The following is a 21,538-nucleotide window of genomic DNA, read 5'->3' on the forward strand; positions in this document are numbered from 1 at the left end:
GATGCGCTCTCACACTGCCATGTTTTTGTACGTACGACTGGCACTTTATCACAGCACTTTGAAGTCAAGCTTTGTTAGCATCTTTCCTCCGTTTTCTTTGCACTGGCTCTTGATGCCTTGCCAAGTACATAGACAACATGGCCGCGAATTTACAACTAAGTAGGGACTTCAGCCACTGCGTACTGTGACCAAGTTTCTACTGGCTGGCTGTTTTTCCAGAGTAGACAAATTGGGTCACTAGGTATGTGCCCGAATAGGCAACTGAAGCCACTGGTTAAGCCACTAGTGCACATCCAATGATGATGCTGCAATATGTGCACGTAGCAGTGCAACAGAAAGGGTTGGAAACCTTAAATGTATTGAACCGTTTAACAACGGCACCCCCCCCCCATATCAATACCAGATATAAAAAAAATTCTGTATGAATGTGTGAAACGCATTGAGAATAAGTATGATCAACAAAAAAAAATATTTTGCAGAAACTTCTTCTGTGATAAAGGGGAAAATGAAGAAAACTGGAAATGGGCTTCATCCCTAGACACCTATGGCTTCATTTTGAAATTTGTGCAGACAGCTCTCGTAATATGTGAACCATATAGGTGCACATTTCATTTGCTTTACATTGCATATGTGACCCTACTGCAGCCAGAGATATTGCATCGGTGTGTCTCCTAGCTCTGACCGTACTTTCAAAAGAAAGTGAGTCACATGCTGAACTTCTTCTACCTCGTACTGTGTTCCTGCTCTAAACCAACAGATGATGTTTGCTGTCCGTCATTCAGTGCTGGCTGGAGACATGTAGCCAGAAACTTGGTGCTCAACAGCGAAACTCGGCAAGAAAAAAAAATTCGGGTATGTTGCCTGTAGGCAACATTCAGTTGTACTTCTCTGTTGAAGCACATCTTCAACATTCTTCACTCGAGAAGCATATAGGTGCTCGTTCAATGCCTCTTAGATAGCACAAGGCTGGTGTACTTCGATTGACGTCATGCTAACTTGACCTACTGCCACAGAATCTAATGGGGATGATACCGAGTAAGTCGCGGCAATTTTGACGCTGCCGCTTTTGTCACGCCGGGCTTGGCAATGGGAATTTCAGTCCAAGTAGCCCGATGTCAAAAGCAGAGCGCACAGGCCTGCCATCTAGGAGGCATTGGCTCATGCCATTCGCTGCTGCTGCTACCTGAAAGCTTCGTGCCATTCACATGCTAACATTCTGCATTGGATTCGTGCGTTTTGCTTGGGTGCGAAGGCCACCACTGGAAGCGCCGGCGCTACAATCGATCTTGCATAGAAAGTTGGATCACTTCACATCGCTTCGCCACAGTAATTTTATCCTGCAATTTAGGAGTTTGAAATTTCATTTTGATGGTTAATAAATGTTGCCCATTGTTGTCGACCACTGTGGACTGCCCTATTAGAACAAAGAAATTGCTCGAGGCCTTCTTGAAGATCTGTGCAAAACAGGTAAAATTTTTTTGGCAGCCTGAATGGGTTAAAGGCCACTCCTCAATATTTTGATATCAGTAAGCTTGTCGTCAAATGTTAGCTTTAGAGACGCGACGGGGTTGGTGATAACATTTGTCGTAATGAAAATTTTTTTTTTTTGCATCAGCAGCTCAAATTTTTAGAAAGGGCCTTGACAATTACACAACACATGCAGTAGATAAGGTTATGTAAACTAAGTACATAAACAGCACAAATAATATTATATCCACTCTCCACTTCATTTCATAGTTTCGTGCTATTTTTTGTTTTGATCTCTTCGGATATCTGCTGTACAAGCTCAAAGCAACATTGCAAAAAGGTCTGTGTCATCGCATACTGGACGAATGCGAACGAGACACAGCTAAGCGGCACAATCAATACACTTGTCGTATGTAGGTTCATTGATCTCTATGTTAGTGGGGCAGTACAGATAAGTGTGTGGGTTAGTAAAGACGTGCGCTAAAGTGGCAAAAGCTGGACTTTGTAATAAAATGTGCACAATATTTCTCCAAAATCTGTGCAACTACCATGCCTCCCAGGTTATAGTGTCTGGATGTTCATTGGTGGCCACAGAAATGGCATGATTCTGTAAACAACAGCATTTCAATTTCACCCATTTCGTCCATGAAGTTAAAAGCAACACACAAGGAGTCATATGAAATTTTATTTCAGAAACTTCTCATTTATAAGAACTATACGTACTTTGAAGACAACACACTTTCAACTCGCTTAAAAAATACCGATGTAGAAGCACTTTACTGTGACCTTAGCAGCACTGGTGGACCTTCAGGAAGGTTTCATAAATACACATATCAAGACTTGTACGACCAGCACCAAAACTATTTACAATGTGACACATACATATATGTAGACTGAAAATGCAAGCTGGAAGAGAAACAAATCAACACCAGCCGTGCATCCGACATAAGTACATACATTTGCGCTACAAGATGGAATGGAAAAAAACAGGCACATAGTGTGCTCAAGGCATAAGAGTCAGAATAAGTTTATATAAACGTCATGTGAAAGCAACCATATTGGAAAGAAACACAAAGAAACAATGGATAATGCCTTAAAAATACAGGGTTGATTTACATAATGTAAAGAACTCTTTCACTTGATCGTTTTGCATTCTTGCCAGCCACCTCACATTACTGGCCAATCCTGGGGATAACATATTCACTAGTCCTGCTCCGACCACCACTGAAGTGAAAAAAGGAAAATAATTGTAATAGAATTGTTACATCTTCCTAGTCAAGGATGCCACTGCAAAAAATGTTATAGTAGTACAGTTATAAAAATACTGAACATGAAAAAAGAATCACAGCTCACATTCACAATATTTTTTCTAACAGTACTTCCTTATTGTCAGTGCTCAGGTGCCTTGCACTCGTATAGTGACAGGCACTATAATTATAACTGCCATGATGACAGCGACACATAGATGGTACTTTCTGCTAATTGAAAGTATTGTGCCTTCGGGCTTTGTTTTGTCTTCCTGACACTATCAGTAGTTTTTTGTCTGTTAATTAAGTTATGGGGTTTTATGTGCCAAAACCATGATCTGATTATGAGGCACGCCGTAGTAGGGCACTCCGGAAGTTTAGACCACCTGGGGCTCTCTAACGTGCCCCCAATGCACGGGACACGGGCACGGAACTTTACAGTTATTTTTCAGGCAATTGGCTGAACCTTCAAAGCATCAAATATTTTTTTACTATACTATGTCAACTGGGTGATCATTCTACATTTCCTTTGTGGCTTCTGAATTTTCCCGCATTCCAAGAAAAAAATGCAAACTTCACAATTTTACCAGCTTTTGCCAGTGCCAAAACCACCCAAGTATTCAAGTATTTGAAATATTGGTTATTTTGGCAGTCACATCACTTTATTGTTTTTTTCCATACACACCATTTGAACGACTGGATCATACAATGTGCCCGTGAAAAAAAAAAAAAATGTTTTTGATGCCTTCTGGCTCAGCTGGGCAAGAACAATAAATTTTGGCCAAAATGTTAGAAAATTCTTGGGAAGAAAAACGAATGGGGAGAACCACTTTTGAACTTCAGCAAACATGTGTAAATTTTTTCAGCTATATCTGTGATGGTCTCAAAAACGCTGGTTGATTTGGCCTGGAATGACCATAGTTCAACATCTTAAAGAGGCAGCACAAGACGACTACAGTATTTACTCGAAAATAAGTCGATCACAAATATAAGTCGACTCTATACAATGAGCTTGCCAAGAAATAAAAAAAAATGTATAATTCAATAATGGGTTGACCCATATATCTTTTTAGAATAAAACGAATTATTTTGAGCCTGACACCTTTATTTAGCGTAAGCTCAGCTACTAAATCTTGCTAGTCGATGCTGCAAGCTGCATCCTCATCGGAAATTCACAATCTCGACACCCCAAACGACATCGCCATCGGTGCTGTCAAGTGCATTGGGTATGGAGCATTTCTTAAAGCCAGCCTGGATAATCTCCAGACACACTTTACAGAGGGCGTGATAGAGGAAATCTGTTAGCACAGTACTCTTGTTAGCTTTGATCATGAATATAGGTCAAAATTCTTTGATCACAAAAAATGTTGACCTGTATTTGAACAAATACAGTAAGACAAAAAGCAGGAAAGACACAGTGCTGTCCTTTGTTTTTCCTGCTTTTTGTCTTAGTCATCTTGCACTGCCCCTTCAAGATGTTTGACATATTCCAAACTGATTATGGTGATAATCATAAAAATTGTTAAACTTTTTCTTTAGAAGTTTACTAGCCTAAAATCTCAAAACTACCTAGGGTTTCATGAAAAAATGCATGGCAACTAAACATCTTCAAATCTATACATTCACTATTCAGTTTGCATGCAAGCAAGAACCAGGAATGGTGCTCAGTATTCGTACTACTGCATTTCTGCAACATTAAGCAGTATTCTAATTGCTACTTGATATATAATCCTACCCCAGATAAAATTTAGTTTTTATGTCTGTGTATCAAACCCTAGGTGTAATGTTACAGTGCACCATTACTGATTGGTTTCTTAGCTTCATAACCCATCCAATCGATGTTATTAGCCAAGTTATGTTGAAAGGATATAAAAGTGCAAACTTTACATGGACAACTTTACAACAACCAAGGTGTTTCAAAAAGGAAGAACACCAGTTTTGGTTCAATCAACTGTTGTTTTCTTAATTTATGCAAATGCATTAACACGTTGGCAAGCCTGTTTCAGGTTGAAGGGCACAGGCACACAGAGGGCTCCAGTGAAATGCCTCACTCAGGAAGCTCGGAGAGGCTGAGTCTGCTCAGAAAGGTTCTGCAAAGAACAATGAATCAGCATATGCTGAAACCTCCAATTCCAGCTGCAATACACTATGTATATGCTAATGTATGCTATTCACTCACAGTAGTTTCACTCACAGTAGTTCACTCACTGGACCACTGAAAAGGCAGATCTTTTTCAGAATTCTGAGCACACATCTGGCACTCACATAGTCTGCTGGTACGCCTGACCAACAAAATGCTCTGATCTTTTACAAACTGCTTAAAAACTGGGTGGAAATACAGCTTTTCCATGCAGCTTTCACCTAACCAGGGTGTCTACCAAGTTGACATTTTCAAATTCCCCGAATGTGCCAGAACTTTGTTTTATGTCAAGACAGGCTGACACCGTGTTGCCCAATGCTGTCACTCTCTAGTAAGCATGTTAAAACAAAAAAAATGACTTAATCGAGTTTTAATGGTAAGGAGTAATATCTATTTTATTTAAAAAGAAAACAGAAGGAAGGTGTTAGTCAAATACACAGCAAAAAAAAAAAAAAAAAAATGATAAAGCCCGTTCCAAATTGAGTCAAACATTTTTAAATACAAATGAAAAGGAGATGCATACATAAGTAAATATTTTCGAATATGAGCTATTTCTATCAACTGATAGCAAGCTCATCGGTATGAGGCCTTAACTTTGTCACAACTAAGATTCTCTCTCAGTAGCTGGGAAGTCACCCTCAACTGTCCTGACATGCTCTCCGCCCGTACACATGTCAGTGTTGGGTTTCACTGCTTTAAAGAGTTTATTTTGGCTTGGATGAGGGACAACTGCATCTCGACGTCAGACAACACTTTGTTTTTTGAGCTCAAGCTCCTTCAAAGAGGCGGCGGCACGCTTAATTTCCCGTTAATTCCTCAGTGCGTCGGTCCTTGCTGTTCTTATCCTCCTTCTGCCACGCTTCCACCCCATGGATCATTTGAAGCATCCTCTTGGTCAGTTATACAGTCAACGTCCGATTCTTCGGACTCCCTAGGGGCCGCAAAAACATCCGAAAAATCGGGCAGTCCGAAAAAAATGAATGCATGTCTTTAACTGCCCTTAAGGGCTAAAATTGCCACAGGCACGTCCGAAAAAGCTATTGAGGCCTGCCAGTACCCTTATTAGGCATATCGGTGCTTGTACTCTGACAGGAGACAGGGGTGCAAGCGTGTATAATTAAGGAATACATACTGTGTCCCGTGACAATTGCCCCTTCCCACGCTTGTTATGCTTCACCGCCTAACAATGCTGTACTGAGGCGAAGCTGACTTTCGGAGACTGGCATTACGCAACGCGTTGTGCTCTGCGAGCTTCGAAGCCAATCGCGAGGATTACAAAGGCGGAGTCGATGCCATTGCTGACAGCGGCGAATTCTTTCAATGAAAAACACGGCACCGCACGGCAAGAAGCTTAATAGCAAACGTAGAAGCAGCTAGGCCTAACGTTGCCGCGGTGGTGGCTACGGCTGCCGGCGGATCTGCATGCGAGAGTGCCGGTTCGAGGCGGCGAGATAATGAAAATGGCGGCGGTGGTGGCTTTGATTAATGCCATTTCAGACCTGCAGTCAGGGCAATATACATTGACTATATGGAGCACGTGGTGGTGCCTCAAAGCCGTGCGAATTATCGGGCATGTACGAAAAATCGGGCGTCCCGAAAATCGGTCGTTAACTACTCTGGCAATACATCGTGCCGATGACACAGCGTCAATGACGATTCGTTGCGATTCCTCTGTCACGGGAGCCAGTATTAGCACGACTTTCGTTCCCTTTCAATAAAGTTACGGCTAATTTTCCCTGATAGCAGCAAAAATTCCCTGAGTTTTCCCTGAGTATTTCCAGACTATTCAAATTCCCAGAGAATTCCCGGTTTTCCCGGTTGGTAGACACCCTGCCTAACAGCTGACAGAACACACTGTACTGTGTACACTACGAACAGATTATGCTGTATAATTGGCTGACTCACGGAGTCTAATGTATCAAAAGTAATACTGGGCCTGAGGAATGTCTCAGTAGAGCAGAGATTTTCAAGGTGCACCTAAATCTAAGTACGCAAACATTTTTGCATTTCACTTCTATCAAAATGCAGCTGCCATGGCTGGGAGTCCAACCCATGACCATGTGCTCAACAGCAGAACCCCACAGCCACTGTGAAGGCACAACGGGCAGCTTATACTAGTTGAAGCAGCATGATGTTCGTTGCCATGTTCGAACACTATATGAGTGCCTATCGCCAGCTAATCGACCCAATGTTCACACATGCTTTTGACTTCCATGAAATACACGCTCCTTTTGCTGCCATTCCCTGCATCAGGCCAACATCGGGGAGTGCTCACAGTGACAAAGTATATTAACATGTCAGCTGGGGCAACCCGCCTGTGGTGCGCTCGGTGCTCCTTTTGTGCAAAGTGCCACGCTCGCTTGGGTGGGACTCAGCGTGAGGGGTACCGCGGTGCACGCGACCTGTGGCGCTGCGCGAGCCTCGACAGTGAATGTATTGAATAAAATATATCCAATTCATGAATCAAATTATTCGAACATTCAATATTTGATTCGACTGAGTGATACAGTTAAACCCGAATATAATTAAATCGGTAAAATCGACAATTCGCTTCGTTATATCAAAATTTCGTTTGAAAAGGAGACGCACATCAACCTGTCTCTCACTCCCCCCTCGGTTGTCAAGCTCGGCGTGACTTGCGACCTTTCAAAGATTCTGAAATTGGGAGGGCCAGTTTTCAGTTGTGGATAGTTCAGCTAATCAATTGCTGATTCAGTAATTACTCTACTAATTTTTATACAATTATCATTTCACTGTTTTCTCCGTACCAATATACTCTCCATGGCCAGAAATAAATGTTAACAAGTTGGTTTTATTTTCTTTGATGTGGAATAGTGCTCGGGCCTTGTGGGGTGTAATTTCTTAAGTTTTCACTATAAGGCACCTGTTGCAAATGCGAAATTGAAGCCAAGCAGTAGTGAAGTTATGTTTCCTTAGCAAAAATTTTAAATATAGCACAACTTTTGAAATAAAGTGTGTTACGAAATACTTAATGTTTCAGCTAACGGTTCCCCGAAAATATTGCGTCAAGCAGTTTTCAATAATCTTAAATGCAATGCCAATGCATTTATTCTGGTGTAGATATTGAGGACGGATGTCTAGAAATTGGCGCCAGTCCTAGAATTCCTGCTAAAAAGCATGGCTTCACTACAGCTTGGCTGGACAGAGCAGAACAGCTTACAGGTCTTCCAGGGGTGCAAAAGAGGCTGCTGTGGATGACTGGATAAGTGCTGCTGTGGCACCACCGCTGGCTATAACTGCAACAACTGCCTGAGAGACGGTCCTTGTGAACACCTGCTCCACCAGGCTTGCAGACACCCTGACCTCTGGTGTCGCAAGAAAAGATAAAGTGCAAAATGAAGGTGAGCTCGTAAAAAGAGAGGCGTGCACATTGTGCTTGGTCAGTCAACACTGCCAGGCTGGACAAGCTTGGTGAAGTCAAAAACATATTACAGTCGAACCCCGTTGAGATGTTCCCTTTATGTACGTTTTTCCGGCACCAATGTTCGCAATCGAGAAAACAAAAAATGACCCAATAGAGTTATGCTAATTTTTTACCATTTCATATGTTCCCGGAAAACAAGATTTTTTTGGCACAAACGTTCAGTACGTCGTCAAGCTGCAATCATATGATACGTTTTCCAGCCACTAGATCCCATGTAAACAAGAGAATGCGTGAGGCGCGCGTGATCGGGAACAGTAAATAGCTGCCCACGGTGGCAGCTTCACCACAGTACTCGCCCGTGTGTCTGACGTGAAAACGATGCCGTGCACAGTTTCTTATTCCAGTACTAGCAAGTCTCAGCCCAGGTAGCATGCCGCATTCACAGCTATCGCCACCAAACCTATTGCGATAAGCATCTTCACCTATATGTTTTAATACAGTAACGTTAAGCGCCTCGTGGCGCAGAAAATTGGGTGTCAGTGTCCCACATCAAGCGTCTGACGTTGTTTCGGCAAGAAGAATTTCAAACCATGCATACCCAGACCCTCCATGTGGCGCAACGAAGTTACTTAACTGAATTTCTCGAGCTAAAATACGTAGAAAAATTGTAAAGTACGACTTACGCATGATCTACATACAGACATGATAGTGCCAGATTGTAATTTGAATATACAAGAAAACATAATTCTGTTACGCAAAAACTCAAACAAACCCCTTCTCCAGCATTTTTACCATTCATAGACCGGCCACGGTTCCGCCATTTGTGCGTGTCAGCGCGCGAACATCTTGGAGGCTACGGAGAGGCGCGCCCGGTTCCTTGCAGCACCTCCAGATGGCGCTTGCCTCCGCCGCATCGCAGGCCACGAACAGGCCGCATTTCTACCATAAAGCCCGCCTTCGTGCATAATGTTCGCTGCCAGCGTTTCCCGGTAAACGTTACGGTTACATATGCTGCAGTTGCCGGGAAGCGTGAGAAGCAGTCAGGGATCGCTGAATGCTATCGCATCCGACTCTTAAAAACGAAGCTTAAGCGTCCTCCAAATTTTACAGCGCGTGGTGTATAATGCCACTGGTACTGGCACATTTTAGTAGGCGATAATCCAAACGCACCACTGTTCCCTGCTGCAGGCTGCGCAGTGAGCATCACGTTTCACTTCAGCAGCATCCGGTATCGCCCACAAACTCGATTTCGCTTTGGTTTCCTGTCGCTTTCTAGGAAAACAACATAACGCATTTTGGGCCGCTGGAGCACCACCAGCTTGACGCGTGTTAGCATCTCATGTCATGACACTTCGCATTACATTGATGTTAACAACAGCTGAATCTGTCAAATCTTTTAAGCTACTTTGGATCGTATGTTTTCTCACGCGGATTTTTCCAAAACATATGAACAAGGTTTTAATGTTTACATCACTGTATAAAAAGACCACAAATGTTTTCCAAGGACAGACTTGCTGAGCTGACAGAAATGACATTACAGTCATGGCATGGAGTGACAACATATGAGAACTAGCAAGATATTAATGAAACGGGAACAGTGCATGCAGGTAATTATCTGCAAAAGGGGGCAACTATGAACCAAGCCAGCTTAGAGCTTATACCAACAGAGCTACCTGACACAGTTGCAATTTACTCGAATGCTGACCGTTTGCTGGCACGAAACACCAGGTGGCAATATCAGGTACAGCAAAGAGAAGGTTGTTTGCTCCCAGATTAAAATACAGTAATCCCTCTTTATAATGAAGTCAGCGGGAGGGTGAAAAAATTTGTTATAAGCGGTAATTCGATTTAAACGACCTCTTGAGAAAAGCTAAAGCAGTCGAGCTTTAATTGTGCCACAACTGCGAGGAAGTCAAAATACAATGTATTCAGTGAAGCAAAACTTTATTCAGGTGCAAAAAAGGCAATGAGCTTTGGCTGTTTCAAGTTCTTAACGGATGCGAGCAACCCCTGCTTTAATTTGGCCAAGCACTGCACAAGGCTGTGGTCGCCATCCATGCATGCAACCTTATTTTGCAGCAGGCTTATGTGCTCCCCCGTCTGCACCATAGTTGGCACTTCGCGTAGCTCTTCGTCTGCCAGTTCTTCATCCTCGTCAGGGCAACCACCAGTGTCGATTAGTATCTCTGCATCCGTCGCTGGGGCGACCACGGGAGCAGCAGTGTCAGCCAACGCAAATGTCTCGAAGTTGCCTTCTACCTCTTGGCCAGCAATCTTATGAACAGCGTTGTACAGATTGCAGCAAGACTGGTCATCATCAGGCTGGTCATCATCAGGGTCAATGACGATGGCGCGGGAAGAGCCGGTGTGCGCAAAGCAGTTGGTGACCTCTGAAGGTGAGATTCTTTCCATAAAAAGTTGCAAATCAATGTTGTACCTCTTGCTGGTGTCATGTGCTGTGAGCATGCGCTGCAAAAGAGCCTTGCGGTACAGTTTCCGGGTGGTCTCAATGATGTCCTGATCTATCGGTTGCAGTGCCGCGGTTGTGTTTGAAGGCAAAAATTCTACAGCGATAGTCTTAAAGTTGTCGATCTTCCCTTGGCTCGGGCAATTGTCAATTATGAAAAGCACTTGCCGATTCTTTGTGTCGAACTGTCTATCCAGAAGGCGTATGTAGTCTTCAAAAATATCAGCACTCATCCATGCTCACTTGTTACTTCTGTAGATTCATTGCTTGAGAATAGTTGGATTTCAAAAAATTAAATTATAGGGTTTAACGTGCCAAAACCACTTTCTGATTATGAGGCACGCCGTAGTGGAAGACTCCGGAAATATCGACCACCTGGGGTTCTTTAATGTGCACCTAAATCTAAGTACACGGGTGTTTTTGCATTTCGCCCCCATTGAAATGCGGCCGCCGCGGCCGGGATTCGATCCCGCAACCTCGTGCTCAATAGTTCGATTTCGGAAGCACCACGGCTTCTCCACCTTCCCCAGTATCTACAAGGGAAGCTTGTCCTCGCCTGTTGCATTGGCACCAAACAGCCCCATGACACGCTCCTTGCTTTGTTTTCCTCCGGATGAGGATCCGCCAGTGGTAGTGAACATGCGATTTGGTAGCATCTTGTAGAAAAATGCAGCCTCGTCTAGGTTGTAGATGTCTTTGTTTTCATACTTTTCAAGTAGAGCTTGGAGCCAATGTTGGCCCCATACTTCTACAGCGTCACGGTTCATGGCTCAGCTTTCGCAAATGATCGACTTTGGGGTCACGCCGTGTCGTTTCTTGAACCACTCAAGCCAGCCATTGCTGCACTTGAAATCTTTATGGCCCATTTGGAGGGCGAGAGCTTCGGCTTTTGCAGTAAGTGTAGGTCCATGTACAGGGAGATTTGCACTCCTGGTATTCTTCAGCCACCGTAGAAGTGTACCTTCCCCTTCAGGGTATTTCGAATTGCGATTCCTCTTTCTCTTCACCAAGCTCTTTTAAAAGCCACCCAGCACAGCTTCCTTGTTTTTCAATAGAGTTGATAAAGTAGACGGCAGTATACCGAATTCCTTCGCGACGTCAGTTTTCTGCTAGCCGCGCTTTTCCACTTTCTTTATCAGCAGAACTTTCTGCTCCAAAGTCAGACACTTTCGCTTGGAGACTGACAGAGCCATTTATCACAGTAGACTACAAAAGCACATGCGAGGCACACCTAACGAAGCACTCCGAATAGCACACAATTACATGGCCTGCAGCAGGGATCCAAACGAAGGCACCGTCAGCGCCAAAGTGACTGAATGCAGTGGGTGATCCAGAAGCCAGAAGCTTCAAAACGTCGTCAGGGCATCTCACTTTCCTTTTCAGTGCGTGATGGTGATGGTTGCAATGGCGGGCTTGGCATCGGCTTCACGTGTAGCGGAAGAAAGGCGATCAGAGTTGTTGAGACCAAGAAGCAGGAAATGTGGAAGAGCACCAATTGGTAGAAGATTGTGCTCGGTAGGACAGGCCTAAAGAGGGCAGCTTTCGAGGAGCACCAACGTCGAAACTGGCAGCGAGGAGGCGAGGAGCTGACATGAAGGTGAGTGAGAGGAGTGACTGGCGTCCAAACGGCTTGCAGACTGGAGAGCGAATAAGGAGGAGAAGGCAGTGGTTGGTTGTATAGGGGGGTGCAGACGTCACGGAACACTACGAGAGTATCACACTAGAAAGCGCCGCAAATGCCGCAGCTTGAGTCTGAGTTTGTGTTTGCTGTGCTCAAAAAATGATTAGCCGCTCATCGTGGGTACGCCATCAAAAAAATTGAACAGTTTTGCAGTAGGGGCTTTGCATGATCACTGGCCAATTTTTTTCCCGAGGTGTGCAGCCATGAAGTTTGCAAAACTAGAGTTTTTCAGAGCACCGTTATTGACGACACTGTGCTAATTCTAAAGTTCGAGTGTTGGTGTTTGCGCACTGTTGCGTCTGCGCCATTGAATAATGTCTACGAACACAATTCAATGACCACATCAAGCATTTAGACCGTTTGTCTAAACTCAGATGGCACGAATCGAGCATGACCGGCTCAAGAAAATCACTGGGGAAACACCACCTTGCGTTGACCCCCCATGCTGACAGCCTGACTCGCCGCTGGTGATGCTCGGATTTTTTGCGTTTTCAGCAAGTTATCGGTCGATTTGCACTATCAAAAGTGCAACAAAGCTAGGGGCAGCGTTATATTCTATTGCAGGCCGATTATGGCGAGCGGATAGCGAACTTATAGACTGGCTTCCCCAAAGTCATCTGCCCGATTTGTTGAAGGGTTCCTCACCAGGCCCCAGAGCAAATTTTGGTTGTACATTGGAAGTTGTTACATGTCCTCTAGGGAGTGCTCTGCTACAAAATTTTTTCGCATCAGCTCATTAATAGCCGAGATATAAATATTTCAGTGCTGCAAACCCATGATTTCAGAAGGCGAGCTCCAGTGCAAAGCGAGACACTCCCTCTGCTTGCCCCTTCTATCCACCGTAAGTGAAATTCCTTCCCTGCGTTCTCCCATACCAGACTTCGAGCATCGCACAACGCAAATGGCACAGGCCCCGCCTTCATTTTTTTTCTCCCCGCTTTTTTTCCCCCCGGCGCTAAGCATTTCCGCTGACGGCGTCGTGCACAAGCTGTTGTCTCGTTCACGCAGCGCACAATTTTGCGCGCTGTATAATTAGCGGTATAATTCAAGGCTACATGAATACTGAGGCAGAACAAGCCGATTGCAGAGCATGATCATGCACTGGAACATGGTAAAAAATGGCACAGTTTTGGTACCTGTGCATGGGACTGCATGACTGTGGGAACAAGTAGATGAAGCGGAAGTACCCCCCATCTCTGTTGCTTCGGTGCAAAGTAAAACAAAAAACACGCAGACATTCCATTTGTGTGTTTTATTTGTTTTCTAAACTTCAATTTGTCAATTCAAACAACAGATCACACAAATAACAGATGTTGCCTTGAATAATTCTCCAAGTCGCATGTCTCGATGATTGACGTCACACTGCGGACACGAGTACGTAGGCGCAGGGACACGAGTACGTCACCATCCGGCTTGGAGCGCGGTCGCCACAAGAGAAAGGGAAAAGGGTCTTTGGATTTGAATTTCAGACCTTTCCGCTGCGCGTAGTGATGTAATACTTTGCAAACACGATCGCTAGCGCACAATTTGTGCTCTGCACTTGTCAGCTCGAAACGGCCAGACCTGGTGAGGGGCTCTTTAACGTAGCTTCTCGCGTTAGACATGGCACTTATAATCTGAGGGGCACTTCCGTGCTTTTCGGCACGTTTCAGTGCTAGAAGTGCTCTTTAGAGCGGTAAAACTTTGCACATCAAGCGCACCCCATGGAATGCTGTGGTGCAAGTATGCCTGCGGTCTTTCAGCCACCTTTACAGCATCCAAGAAACCACGGTTTTCTGGCATCGCAAAGCACCAGGACAACTTTATTTTCATGTGAATTCTATCATGGGGGACACCAGCGATGCAATTGCGACCGAGATTAATGGTTCGGGTGCACTGCAATATGAAATTTGACAGCTTCCATTCACTCTGCAGTAAACTGCTGGGAGCACTCGGCGTTCACTTGGTACGCAATACTAGGCGGTTATCGATCGTGGGTTTGGTACTTTTGTGGCCTGTTCTGTACATGCATGAGACTAATTCGTCGGCGGTATTAATTTCACACTGCATGCACAAATGGGGCCTGCATGCATAAAAGATGCCTCCGCTAGCCACTTACTCTAAGCGGGTCAAGCTCTTCGTATGCTTAGAGTGATGCGGCTTAAAATGCATGCGTATGGTTGGGACTGGAAGAAATTTTGCATAATGCAATATTTTGAATAAAGCGATTTCATTATAACAAGGGCTTACTGTATGCATTCTGGCAACAAAAATGCCACGCACGCAGAAAGAGCAACTGGCCACGCATGTGCATTTTGGCCAATGGCTTGGCTTCACTGGCCTGACACCAGTAGGTCAATGTACAGATCTCATGTGATTACGCTGATCGCACTACTGCATATTGCCACAGGGCAGAATGAATGACGTGTAAGTGTATTTACAGGGTATTTACAAACTGCAGCAACGTTGCATACACAAGATGGCTGCCCAAACCAGCTGCACACTCTTGTCAAATCATCTTCTTTGTTCATAGTCACACCATGCCCCACTGCTCCGTAACAATGTTAACAATAGCACAAAGAGCATGTTTGTAACTTAGCATTTTTCATGTGCTAAGTATCAGCACAGCAAGCCCCCAATGGGCCATCAAAATCGAGAAGAAATCCTTGGCCGACTTGTCAGGAGACATTGTGCTCGCATTTCTTTTGCTTAGACTGAATCGTGAACATTTGTTAGCCGATAATGGTATGTATGTTTATAATACATATAGCATATAATGAAGGTATTTTTGTGTCAAATGCGACACTGTTATAATCAGATTTGCTCGTATTAAGAAAAACTGCAGCTCCTTGCAGATGCACTAACTCACCTAGATTTTCATTCCTATCGAGCAAGACCTGGTCGGAGATAGCCATAATAAAAATTAATATAAAGGCAGAAAGAAAAATTCCAAGGCTGGCCCGTTTTTCAGCAATAAACAGCAACAAATTGTATTAATGTTTCATTTAACAGGGAAAAAATTATATGTGCTCCATAAATTTACATAGCGCACTGTACAAAGACAAACAGCCTTACAGATTTCGCGAGCAAAAAGGGAATTCCTCACCAATGAACTGCCAATTCGGCAAAGAACTTACCATCTATTTTGCCCTCATTCTCAAACGATCCAAGGAAGGGCAACATTACTTCAGATGGTTGGCGCTTGGATCCTGAGGACTTGGAAAATGCTCTGCAATACCAGGTTCATAACTACACTTGAGTCAATTTAAAATGGACTTGACCATCACAAAGTGTTTAGTATAGTAAAGCCTAGTCGTTGATACGTCGTAAAGTATAGTCGTTGATACGATCCTGTTTCGTACAATTTCCTGGCACAACATTCGTGATTGAGAAAACAAAAGATGACCCAACACAGTTACGCTTCATGAGAGTGGCTTGTTGGGCTAGTTGGTACATGGTTATACTAGGAGAATGTCAGCAAACTTGAGTAGAAAAGATCGAGAGGCAGAGGAAATGACGTTATCAGGAAAAGTGCCGGCAGAGGGAAGCAAATGCTTCGGCTACCTATCACTCCGATGGGTCACCGAAGCTTGAGATTAAGCAACCTCCAATGCTAAACACGTGGTAAGACAGCTTACATGAAGCCGCGGCGTCTCGGCATGCCTACTCTGTGCGCATGCGGCAGATTACCTCTAAAGCAGGATCCGTGACTGCGTATGCGCTCAGTCGCGCTTACAGCTATTCGCAGCCACGGCCGGAACGCGCACCAGCTTACCCCCCCCCCCCCCACTCCACCAGCCGCCTCACGCACGCTCGATCACGTTACCGCGAGCTCGCTCCCCTTCCCCTTTTTCCCTTTGCTTGTGCCGGGAGGTGGCACTCGTGAAGCCACTATCTTTCTTGTCTCACCCTCGCACACTTTCCCTCATACCTAAAGCACACAGTGCGCAGGGCACCATAGGATCTTATCGCAATTGGACTTTATACGGAAAATGATGCCACTCCACTTCGGTGGTCGCTGTTGTCGCGCGGCGCACGATTTGAGAGGTGCATTTGCAAGCAGCCGCTTGTAATTCTATCATTTGACCATCTGTGTATTGTCTCTGTATTCCTTTGCGGCAGCAGTGCAATTTCGTTATACTGAAATTGCATACAAACACACTTCGCCATATTGAGCTTCTAAATACATAGCGTTCTATGGACAAGGGGTTATGAAAAGTTAAATACTTTGTTATATCGAGAATTTCATTATATTGAAGTTTGTTATAACGAAGTTTATCTGTACAATTGTGTGAACAAGATGACACCATTTTTGTTCAAGAACGCTCCTCACAGTGCAACTTGGATCACAATTATTTTTTTTAGAGCACAGCTCTTAGGCGCCCATCCCTGTGGCGAGCATAGGGGTAACTGAGCGAATGATTAAAGGATGAAATGGCGAATGCGGAGGATGAAAAACACGAGGAGGAAAGCGGAGGAAGAGGGTATGGTGAAAGTGTTGAGAAAAAAGCTATCGTCGACGTGGCATAAAACCGTATCATTCGTCGCTGACTCCCAAATTCATTAAGATGAATTGTTTTCTCATTCAAATTTGATTTCTTTTATTCCCCGATAATTCGAAAAATTCTGCGACCCCTTTCCGTGCAAAAAAAGGTCGATCAGCAACTGTACTTATTTGCATTAAAGGTCGAATTTCAATACAATGAAATTTCGATATAAAGAAGTAAACTGATGATTTTAACTACTTCATTATATCGAGGTTGAACTGCATTAACAAATTATTGAGCTGTTTCAAAACAAATGTTATTGTTGGAAATACAAGAAATGAGGATAACCTTCTAGTATACGGTTGCATAGTGTAACTACCAACCACCAAGACATCTATCAATCAGTGTGTTTTTTTGGCATGATTTGTGCATATACAGTTGAAACCACTTATAACAATATTCAGGTGCCATGAAAATTCCATTGTAATAACCGATAATTGTTATAACCTGGTTGCATGAAAAAATCAAAATAGGGGGATGGTAGAGCTGTTGTGAGAAAACTATAATGGCGGGGAGGCCAGTGCCCCTCCCCACCACCTTCCTCCATCTGGCTGCTGATTGTGTTCACTTGTTTAACTGCTTCCTGGGTGCTCCAATCACGTGTAACATGCTGCGGCTGTCGGCGTTAAAGAATGACACTGCTATAACTGCAAAGAGGTGTCACGGGTGACAAGCGATATGCAAGTACCGCCGAGGCATTGCTTTGGTGGCCCCCAAAGAGGCCTTTTAAAAATTGCAAGAACGCTGCCGCGGCAGCCTGTCAGCTTGAGAAATCCAGATGAAACGCTGAGGTGGGATTACCACAAGCATCTTGACACGTACTTCTCACTGGCTTGCACGAGAAAACCCTATGTCCCTCACCCCTGCATGCTTTACGCGAAGCTTGCCGACATCCTTCTCTAAGGCATCCAGGTGCTCCACATAGGGCAGTGGAAGGTTCCTCACGAAAACGAAGCCCCGGAGCACCTGAATCATCTGCTGGGCCTCCTGTGAGGACAAGGTCGAGGCAGCTTGCCCTACCGTGTCATCGCTGTCGTTGTCGCCATCTGATGCAAGCCCATTCATGACGATCGTCTCATCGGGCAGCGTGCCCTACCGCGTAATCGCTGCCGTCGCTATTTGATGTAAGCACGGTCGTGACGATCGCCTCACGGGGCAGCCTGCCCTACTGCGTGATCACTGCCATCGCTATCTGAAGCAAGCACGATCGCGACGGTCCCTTCGTTTCCAAATCTACAGCCGGGTGCTTTCTTCACACCGGCAACGTTGTGCATTGCCGATGATCAGCGGGCGAATCAGCCATCTTCCATTTCAGCGGGAAGAAGCCGCGTGGCCAGGAATGATTACGACGCAAACAACGAAGACCAATGCGAGTGATTAAGCTGTTTGCAGAACTGCGCTGAATGAGGAGCCAGCAAGCAACATGCGAGCAACCTGCGAGCAGCGCAGTTGGCGCGGTCCATTCGTGTTTCGAAGGGTGAGGCGGCGTAGAGCTGTGGGCACAGCTGAGCCGTGCGCACAGTCCATTCGTGTTCGGAGAGGGGGGAAGGTGACGGGAGAGAGGCGTGCAGAGATGGCTAGAAAGTGAGTGTGCGGTGGCTATTAGAGCAGCGGCCCATCGTGCAGCGGCTAGAATTTCTCGTTTATTTATTATTATTTTTTTCAAGGATTTCGCATTTCACTACCATTCAGCTCGGACACCCAACAGCCAGACTTCATCGTTATAATCGATAGCGCAGCATCGGGGCATTGTAGTAAGCGGGTTATTTCACTATGGAAAACATACAAAAGTTGACAGTGCAGCAGCTTCTCATTGTTATAACTGATATATTGTTAAAACCAGTATCGTTATAAGTGGGTTCGACTTTATCAACCAAATTTAACCTGCAAGCTAATCAGAAGTGTCTTTAGGTGCAGGCAATGCGTTTTAACCACTACCGATTTCATTACTGTTTCCAAATTTGAAGTGTTAACTCTGCAGGAACAACTGTAGGCACATGCTGCAAAAGCATAAACCGAGATTAAATTAGATTGTGGGCTATAAGGTTATAAAACTATAAAACTTTGAAAAAGAATTCTGGGGTATTACATGCCAAAATGAAAATCTGATTATGAGACATGCTGTATCAGGCGGCTGCAGATTAACTTTGACCACCTGAGGGTCTTCAACATGCGCGCAATTCTGAGTATACAAGTGTTTTTGTAATCTGCCTCCATCTGAATGTGTGCCATGGCAGCAGGAATCAAACCCGCGACCTTGTGCTTATCACCAGAATGCCACAGCCAATGATACACTACGGCAAGTAGTAGGATAATCATAGCAACATGACAGGTACAGTGAACAGACTAGATTTCACATGTGGACATGCACCACCGCATGTGACATAATGGGCACGGGTTTATAAAAATAAAAAAAAAAAAAACAGAACTGTGAGCAGGACTTGCCTTTTGGCTGCCTGCCGAAGTGCTTCAAAGCCAAAGAGCACCCGAATGACTGCCAGGGTACCAATCTGCCCCCCGGCACACAGCTGCATGTCAATGGCTCCGAATTTGTAGGTCAGCGACACCGTCTGCGCAATGTGTACACATCACGTTTTGCTCAAAACGCCGGCTGTCTTCCTTTAGCAAATGTGCTCAACATTCAGAATACAACCATGTGCCCAGGAATGCATGTGAGAAAAATGCGCATGTCTTGCTCAGGATGCCTGCCGACTTCCTTAGGTGAATGTGCTCAACATTCAGAATACACCCGTATGCCCAGGAATGCATGTGAGAAAAATGTGCATGTCTTGCTCAAGATGCCTGCTGGCTTCCTTTAGCGAATATGCTTAACATTCAGAATACAAATATATGCATAGGAATGCATGCAAGAAAAATGTGTGCCTTGCTCAAGATGCCTGCTGCCTTCCTTTAGCGAATGTGCTCAGCACTCAGTAAACGACTGTATGACGAGAAATGCATGTGAGAAAAATGTGCATGGGTAAGCAATGCACATAAGGAAAATGTGAACAGAGTTATACAATACATTGTACTAGCCAGGCAGACTCAAGCTCGGATGCAATGCAGTGACAGCAACCTGTATCCCGAAAGACAGACTAATTTCATTATGTAAATTCATACGAAGAGTCTGTCGCGAAAATGCACTAGCTCTGTGGGAACCCTGATGGTGCGTTTGTGAAGTCCGGAATATCCACCGAGTCTGAATTTTTGGAGTCCAAAAAATTGGTCGACAACTAAAGAATTATCGGGTTTAACGAAGCAAATTTAATATGCATTTCTCCGATGTCACAGCATAAAAAATATGTGCCGATAACAAATACATATAACAAAGGTATTTTCATGTTGGATGCAACTTCATTATTGCTAGGTTTAACTGTACTGTACTGCATTTGCACTAATATAAGCCTAGGTTTTTTTTCTCTTTTAAGATCACCCATCTCAGAAGAAATGCTGCATATTTGGACCAATGCTCTAACACAACAAATTTTCGGATATAAATATTTTTTTTCAAAATTTTCCGGCTCAACATGTGCCAAGTTTAGCCAGGAGGCAGTTAAGCTTTCTGAGAAAGCTAACGTCTCGAAGGCAGAACGTGCAGGACTGTGAATAGTGAAAGTGCAACTCAGCACAGATAATGGGAATACTGGCAATGGCACAACACGGTCCAACTATAGTAGTAAGCGTCACCCAGGATTTTGGTAGGCTGCATGAACATGCACCATGGTAGTGCATTGGCCAGTCGGAACATGTAACCGTTCTAGCACTCTTGCACCTGGCCTTCTGACACAGCACATCAGGTGCATTTGGAGCATTTTTGTTGAAAAAGAACATTTCAGCTCAGCTTGATGGGTGATACATTACCATAATGTTCCCCTGTACTTTCATGAACGCATGTGTAGGTAGTCCCTCAATAAAGGACCAACACCCATTGCACTATGCAAGGACACCCTATCCAGAGCAAATGGAAATAGCTGCATTAGAATTATGTCCAGAGCAATAAAACCTTTTTATGTTATAACTTATATGTAGATTTCTTTAAAAAAAGACGAAGACAGTTGCATGGAAAAATGCACTCTTATTTCTCCCATAAGCATTTAAGCTTGTTCTGCTAATCACATACACAGTTCACACTTTCTTTATATATGCACGGACTAATTCAGCTGAAGTATTACAGTAGAACTTCATTAATTTGTTTTGGAAGAAAACACAAAAAGAAAGCACTAATGGGGAAAACGTATGATTTGAAGTCACTAAAGCTTCAACCAACTCCACTGCAGCTGACATCTATGCAATGTGAAGCATTGCGTGAATCACTGCAGCACGAGATGCTGACATGCACCAAGATGGAGGGGCCCGAGCAGCCCAAGACACCTTGTCGATTTCACTGCTTATGCTTGCGCTGCTTGAATTTAGCCTGTGTCAGCAGCTCCTTCGGCTGGGACATTTTGGTGGGAAGTTTTGACGTTACCACTTCACGTGAATCATCGCTGCGGCCGAAGACGCTGACGTGTGCATGGAATTGGTGGGGCATGAACGACCCAAGATGCACTCTGTTGATTTTTCATTGTGTAATGTTGAAATGTTGCTTATTTTAGCAGGCTTTTGTGCTAAGTACCTATACTCAT

At 44.3% G+C, this 21,538-nt stretch overlaps 1 protein-coding gene across 2 annotated transcripts in view; it reads right to left on the minus strand.

Annotated features, from left to right (window-relative positions):
• Positions 1-2,136: 2,136 nt before the first annotated feature.
• Positions 2,137-21,538, minus strand: part of LOC126531110 (uncharacterized) — a 97,708-nt gene continuing 78,306 nt past the window's right edge. Inside the window, exons 20-23 of one of the 2 annotated variants that reach the window (XM_050178510.2) lie at positions 19,359-19,483; positions 15,504-15,595; positions 8,036-8,180; positions 2,137-4,804 (exon numbers count right to left, since the gene is read on the minus strand). In XM_050178510.2, coding sequence (XP_050034467.1) covers positions 4,762-4,804; positions 8,036-8,180; positions 15,504-15,595; positions 19,359-19,483 — 405 coding nt within the window. In that variant the 3' untranslated portion in view covers positions 2,137-4,761. Of the gene's footprint in view, positions 4,805-8,035; positions 8,181-15,235; positions 15,264-15,503; positions 15,596-19,358; positions 19,484-21,538 lie in introns of those variants that run through there. The other variant, XM_055070971.1, reaches the window with a different exon arrangement.

The sequence above is a fragment of the Dermacentor andersoni genome, chromosome 5, assembly GCF_023375885.2.
Source record: "Dermacentor andersoni chromosome 5, qqDerAnde1_hic_scaffold, whole genome shotgun sequence".
NCBI classification, from domain to species: Eukaryota; Metazoa; Arthropoda; class Arachnida; order Ixodida; family Ixodidae; genus Dermacentor; species Dermacentor andersoni.